The sequence below is a fragment of the Salvia miltiorrhiza genome, chromosome 4 (genome assembly GCF_028751815.1).
Source record: "Salvia miltiorrhiza cultivar Shanhuang (shh) chromosome 4, IMPLAD_Smil_shh, whole genome shotgun sequence".
In the NCBI taxonomy this organism is placed as follows: Eukaryota; Viridiplantae; Streptophyta; class Magnoliopsida; order Lamiales; family Lamiaceae; genus Salvia; species Salvia miltiorrhiza.
Genome location: NC_080390.1, coordinates 40,904,573 through 40,912,139, shown reverse-complemented (window position 1 = coordinate 40,912,139; position 7,567 = coordinate 40,904,573). Strand labels below are relative to the sequence as shown.

The 7,567-nt window shown below is 37.8% G+C and overlaps 1 protein-coding gene across 1 annotated transcript; it reads right to left on the bottom strand.

Annotated features, from left to right (window-relative positions):
• Positions 1-1,857: 1,857 nt before the first annotated feature.
• LOC131021674 (probable mannitol dehydrogenase) lies at positions 1,858-4,721 on the bottom strand. The gene is made up of 5 exons (XM_057950931.1): positions 4,529-4,721; positions 3,590-3,703; positions 2,891-3,404; positions 2,348-2,501; positions 1,858-2,189 (listed from the first exon to the last, which is right to left on the bottom strand). The coding sequence occupies exons 1-5, from the start codon at positions 4,609-4,611 to the stop codon at positions 1,987-1,989; spliced, it is 1,068 nt and encodes a 355-aa protein (XP_057806914.1). The 5' UTR covers positions 4,612-4,721; the 3' UTR covers positions 1,858-1,986.
• Positions 4,722-7,567: the final 2,846 nt, after the last annotated feature.

Here is a 7,567-nt window from a genome sequence, read left to right as displayed (position 1 = left end):
AAAAACTAAAAAGTACGCACAATTGAATGATTTTATATTGTAATCTTAATTAATTGCAGTTGTGTATTCACTATAAAATTCATTTTACAATGAATGTACATGAATCCACTCAATAGAATCTCTCTTATTGAATGCTACTGATAGAACAAGAGGTCGCTTTTAATCCTATCAATAATGCTAGCAACAACTAAACTTTTGATGAAGCTAATCTATGATTCACAAATATACAAAACGTGGATGAAATCGTGGGTTATAGACGGGGCAACACGAGTTTTCTTCAAGCCAAAGTTTATGTATTAGTTAAGTAAATTAACCAATATCCCTAAATTTAAGGAAGACCAAGTCTTCAATTATTTTCCTTCTCTTCTCTTCTCTTCTCTTCTCTTGTGACATCCCTAGCTATCTAGACCTAAGTTTAGATAGATTTAATTCTTCTCCTTTCTTTTAAAATATCCAAAAATAGGGTCGCATTCAATGGAGACCATTTCTTATATAGAGAATGAAGACCAAATCAAGACCATTCATCTCAATCCAATCAATGATCCAGATTATTTCATGATTTGATTTTTCATGTAATTAAATAATGGTTAATTACATTTATTTAATCCAGAAAGGGCAAAAACGTCCACTCAAATCTACTGAAATATGGGATCCCATTGAACAAATCCCGAAAATTCATCTTTTTCCATTCTGGTACCTAATCCGTCAATGAACATAATAGATGAACATTAGTATGTTCATTGTTTTCCTATGAACATTTCGACGAACATCAGTATGTTCATTGGTTTTTTATGAACATATCGACGAATATCAGTATGTTCATTGGTTTTTCTACGAACATATCGACGAACATCAGTATGTTCATTGGTTTTCTATGAACATATTAACGAACATCAGAATGTTCATTGATATTTTCTACGAACACTTCATTGACGATATGCAGATCTGCAAATCCGGCGACGGCGCGGCACGGCGGTCGCCACCACGAGCGTTCTACCATTGTCGTCTTCATCGGCTTCACCCTGACGACGCCGGGGCAGCACAGCCTCGAGAATCCTCCGCCTGCGACGCCGACGGAGCAGCAGAAGGAGGAGGAGATGGAGGCGATAGGGGAGGAAGGCGGTGGAAGGGAGAATGGAGGGGATGGCAGCGGAGCAGAAGCGGCGGAGCAGCAGAGATGGGGAGGCGGCGGAGCAACAGGGGATTGGGGGAGGCAGCGGGAGAGGGGGGAGAGTGATTGAGAGAGAGAGAGCGTGAATGAGAGAGAGTGAGTGAGATTAGGGTTAAATAGAAAATGACATGCTTAACCTTTTGATTATAAAATAAATTAAAATTAATAAATTTAATCAATTAAATTACCACCATTAGATTAAGTTAGATCAAGGAACCAGATTTGGTCTTCATTCTTTATATAGGGGAGTGGTCTCCATTGAACTCTCCCCTCCAAAAATATATGTATCTAGATATTAATTTTCTTAAAAATATTTAATAAAAAAGATAAGATCAAAATTTTATTCATAAAATAAATAAATAAATAAATAAATAAATTATTAAAATTAAAATAACTCTTAACCGTTTACATGTTATTAATTCAAAAAGGGAGTAGGTTTTGCGTGCATGACGCTACCATTTATCTAACCGCGCATATGGACAGCAACTAACCACCAAATAATTCAAACGAAAAATATAAATCACTGTATTGCAGATTTGCATTTGCTTATCATTTTCCGTCCAATGAGCACAAAATTAAATTTTCTGTTCTCAGTTAGCATAATTTTTTATCACAGTTTGAAAGTTTCAGCCTAATTAAATTGGGCCCCTAGTTTATGTTTATCATACGACGTGACAATACTAAAATGCAACAAATATGACGGTATTTTAAGAATGTCATAGCATTGCTATTGTAACAATCTCTCAAGCATTGTTCAAATTCTTGAATACCCTTATTAATGAGAGTTCAAAAACGATTGGATTTGTTTGCAGCCCTCAGAGATTGGAGAGGGAGTTTCCCACGTCAATCACAAAACGGTACTTGACGTCGGATTTGGCAAGTCGTTCCATCGCAGTGTTTACTTCTTCCGCGCGAATCAGTTCAATGTCAGCTGTTATGCCATGCTTCCCACAGAAGTCCAGCATTTCTTGCGTCTCTTTTATACCGCCGAAGTCACTTCCACCAATCATCTTTCGACCTGAAAAAACAACCCAAGCTTCTCAGGAAGTGCTTTTACCATGAATCATTAAATACAGATCTTCATATAGCTATAATCAGAGCAGAGATTGCAGGGGAAAGCAGCTAAGCTGTATGTAATCTGGTGATGTACGTGTTTGAAGGTAGCAATGTTCTCACCGGAAACTAGAGGGAAGATAGGAAGGTCGAGAGGTTTATCCGGCAATCCCACTGTTACAAGTTTCCCATTCATCTTCAACAGGCTTAGCAATGGAGCCAACTGATGCACTGCAGCAATGGTATCAATGATGAAATCCATTGTGCCCGTTGCAGCCTGAAACAATAAATCAAACCTCATCAACTTCATTTTCTTCTCTACTCAAATTGTAGGAACTGAGTTTATTAAGATGAAAACTATAACTCATTTAACTTCATTTTACTAAATTCACAATTAGAAAATCGTGAAATTCATCACCATTGACCATGTAATTACCAATATAAACATGAGAATGATGTCTGAGAAGTTAGTAGAAAGGCTTGGTGCAGGCCTAAACCATTTCAGATAGAAGCTAATATGCTTTTGTTAGCATTATACAAGTATGGACCTCACAAAGATTTAAAATCCTTTGTCCCAAAACTGAAGAAAATTTTGGTCAAGTTTATGAGAGAATTAGAATGTCAATGAAGTACCGGTCCAATATATTGAATACGAGTGTTACTTACCCCCAACTGAGCAGCATCAGTACTAACAACAAAAGCATCAGCACCAAGCTTGTCTATGGCTTCAGCTTTCTTTTTCGGAGAGGTACTGATAACTGTAACTTTCAGCCCAAAAGCCTTCCCCAACTTGACTGCAACATGGCCAAGCCCTCCAAGTCCGGCAACACCCAAATGCTTTCCAGCCTCAGTCATTCCGTAGTATTTCATTGGGCTGTAGACAGTGATTCCAGCACACAGCAGAGGAGCACCAGCAGCTGATGGTATGTTCTCGGGGAAACGAAGCACAAAATGTTGGTCAACAACAACCATATCAGAATAACCTCCATATGTCCTTGTGCCATCTTTGTCGGTGGAATTGTAAGTGAATATCATTTTAGGGCAGTAGCTCTCTAGGTCTTGTTGGCAGACATCACATGTCCTACACGAGTTTACTATCACCCCAACTCCAACTCTGTCGCCAACCTTGAATTTCTCAACATTGTTCCCAATTTTGGTCACAATACCGGCAATTTCATGCCTGCACAAACATTTTTCAAAATTCAATCTAGAGCTCATCATGAAGTAGTTTCAAACAATTCAAATGCAAAGCTACTTAAGCAGATTAACTTCATAAGTGGTTTAAATCCATCAAAGTTATTGCCAATTCGATGTAAGCTTTGACAGCTTTCGATCCAAAACAAGTGAACGAAAATTTAACCATACCCGGGCACAACAGGATACTGTGTGAAACCCCATTCATTCCTCACAGTGTGCAAGTCAGAATGGCAAACTCCACAGTAGAGTATTTTGATTGTTACATCATCATCTCCATTGTCCCTGCAACCATAACATTAAAATATTTAACTTCACATTTACATAGTGGTAAGTACTATTTTAAAGATCATGAATGGTGCATATCACACGACACCATCCTGGGAATATCCACAATTGAAATAACCAAAGAAACAAGAAGAGCAGCACCAACAATTTGTCTCACCTATCGCTATCTAACACCTAAAAGAGATAAATGCATGTTTCCCTAACATAGATATACACAAGAAACCATTTAAATCCGAAATCATAGATGCCGCAAAGACAGTTACTGAGTATTGTAGATGTTGCAATTAGAGATTGATGATCTAGATGATATGTCCCGTTTAGAGAAGATCTGGATAAATACATGGAGATTTATGCTTGATTGTGAGTTCAAGGACATACGATAAGGCAGTTGGTGTTATCCATGGAGTCGAACATAAAAGTTTCTCTCCATCTCCATATATTTCCAGAAACAAAAGTAAGTAATTCACTAAATTGTAAATAATACACATCAAACAAATCGAACCAAGCGATGACATAGTAGTTTGTAAGGCCGCAGAGAAAACCAAAAAGTCGATAAAAACATACTCAGTCCAATCAATAAACATCAACAATCTACCATAAACGGACAGAAAATAAAAACAACCACCAATTGAGAGCGAAAAAACAAAACTGAAGCATCATATAAAAAGTCGCTTCTTAAATCCAGCAATACATGTCGATTCATCGATACAAGCAGATCAAAAATAGTTTATCACAATCTAAAGACACGCAACACTAGTGGCGATTGGTTTCCGAAGGTGAGCACGCGTACACACACACACAAGCATACGTATACGTACATACCTGCGAGAGAAATGGAAGGGAGAGAGAACGCCGGAGCTATCTGTCGCCGCTAAACCAAAAGCTTTCTGTTGGAATTCCGCCATTGATCTCCTCCTCTACTCGCTCGCTCGCTCTCTCTCTCTCTCTTAGTAAAGCTATGCACAGAATCTTTTCTCTCGCACTAGTCTAACAGTAAAGACAAGGGAGGGCTATCTAGGGGTGAAAGTGAGTCGAGCTAGCTCGCGAGCTACTCGGGATCGGCTCGAAGATTACTCGAAATCGACTCGATGTTAGTCGAGTCGAGCTCGAGCTCAAGCTACTCGAGTTGGTACCGAGCCCGAGTTCGAGTTTCGTGATACTCGACTCGTTAGGCTCGCGAGCCTAATCGAGCTCAAGTAATTATTATATAATGTATTATATATTGGCCCAAAATTAAATATATTTAAAATCCACAAAATGGCCCAAACCCTAAGCCCATTCTAACAAAATCTAAATTTGAATTACACACTTTAATTTGAAACCTTAAATCCTACCAGCCGTGAGCCGCCCCAACCCCAATCTCTCATCTCTCTCTCTCGGACGACGACCGGCGACCGGTGACGCGCCCACCGGCGCGCGCGAGACAGCAAGAGCAGCAGAGCAGCACAGAGTCGCCGCCTTTAGCTCTCATTTTCCCAATCTCTCATCTCTATCTCGGCTGAGTCTAACCGGCCACCGGTGACGCGAACGGCGCACCCCGGCGCGAGCGACAGCAGCAGCAGAGCAGCACGGAGCGCACCCCGGCGCGCGCGACAGCAGCGGAGCAGCAAGGAATTTCTGGGACTTTCCGGTAAGTTTGGTTGAGCTTAGTTTTATTTCTCTTTTTTTTGTTCAAACGATGCTTGTATTGTTTTATTTATTTCTCTTCTTTCTTTGCCAAAATCATGCTTGGTTGAGCTGAGTTTAAATAGATAATGAAATTGCCCAAGGTATATATCTAGCTCAATTTGTGGATTAGAGTTTGGAACTTTGATATCTTAATTGCTTGCCGAATTTCTTGCTGAATTTCATTGCTTGCTGCTGTTGGGATTTGATTTTTTATTGGTTGGGTGTTGCTCTTAACTTTCAGTTAGCAATATTTGCTGTGGAGATGGTGAAACAGGTGGAAGTGGAGATGGTGAAACAGGAGGAACATAAGATGTATGAAACGAGCTTAAACGAGCTCGAGTTCACCGAGTTTGAACGAGCTCGAGCTTAACGAGCTTAAACGAGCTCGAGCTCAAACTCAAGCAAGACTCCACAATCGAGCTTAACCGAGTCGAGCTCGAGCTCACAAATATGACATCGAGTCGAGCTCGAGCTCAAAAAAATCAAGCTCGGCCGAGTCGAGCTCGAGCTCGAGCTTCATCAAAATAGTCGAGCTCGAGTCTGAGCATGGCAATACTCGACTCGACTCGGCTCATTTACACCCCTAGGGCTATCGAGGAAAAATAATAAAGATTTTTTTTTTTTGAGGGAAATAAACAACTCATTATTCAAAAACATAAAATAATAATTTGCGGGACACATTACACGTAGTCTTTACATTATTGTGTGTGTCTGTCAAATTAAAATCAGATTTCAATAATGAATATCACATTTACATATAAGAGTAACACAATCGAATTATAGTAATTACAGCGAAATTTTGAACTGGGTGAAGATTGGTTGGGGATATATATTTCCCTTCATTTTATTTTTTTTCTTTTTCTAAAAAACTCACTTACATTCAACTAGGTTTCTCATATTTTCCTTCATTGAGAAACTACACTTTTATCAATTAAATAATACGTCATTCGACCCAGCTGAAATGTCCTGTTTTTCTTTTTGGGTTGTCCCACTTGAAATGTCATGTTTTCTTTTTTGACAATACACTCTCTCTATATTTAATATTTAAATAATTTTCACCAACTCACTTTATCTATTTTATACACATTTTTTAATCTCTGTGCAGAAAAGAAACAAGACATTTCAGCTGGGAAGGAGGGAGTATAAAGTATCAAACTTTTTACAATTACATTCCAAGCAAGGTTCAAGTTTTGGTGATGGAAATACGGGGTGGCGTGGCACACAACTGAATCTGAAATAAATACAATTGATAATAAAATATCATTATTTTTAGGGTAAATATCACTTTTAACCCCAAACTATTTTCGCACTATCAATTATATCCTGAACTATCGAAAATAATTTTTTAAACCTTGAACTATCAATTTTGTATCAATTGTACCATTCGTTCATTTTTTTAACTTCAAAAATTTGACGTGACTCACCGGATACGACAATGTATTTAGAATCATTCTTTTTTTGACCTATATTATATAAAACGACGTGATTATATGCATTACTCATTAAAAATTCAAATGATGAAAAATGAATAAAGGGTACAATTGATACAAAATTGATAGTTCAAGGTTTAAAAAATGATTTTCAATAGTTCAGAATATAATTGATAGTGCGAAAATAGTTTGGGGTTTAAAGTGATATTTACCCTTATTTTTATGTTAAAAAGTAAGATATTTTTTGGTTGATGTGTATCATAAATGGAATGTTTTGCATCAGAACAATGTCGATTTGATATCGGATAAGTTTTACTATTTTTTATGTAAAATCAAACTCAACTTCCAATATGCGTATGCCACCTAGTATGTATTTTTATAACTGAGGATCGAAAATCGATATGTAAGTAATTGTTAAAGAGTTGGACTTGGGTGAGGGCACCCGCATGGGATGCGGCCGGGTCGACCCGCGCCCCAACCCTGACCCGGATCCGCGCCCATTTGATCCGTCACCCCAAATTATTACATTTGCTTATAGTAAATGCTACTTTTAATAAGCATAACATATACATTTAGTCGCACAAATATATACTTTTGTAAATATAAGTATTTATCTTCATTTAATATAAAGTATTATATTTTTACACCCTAAATCCTATAAATTAAACCCTAAACCCTATAAACTAAACCCTAAAACCTAAACACTAAACCCTAATATGAGTATTTACTTTTAATAAGCATAAGATATACATTTTGATACACA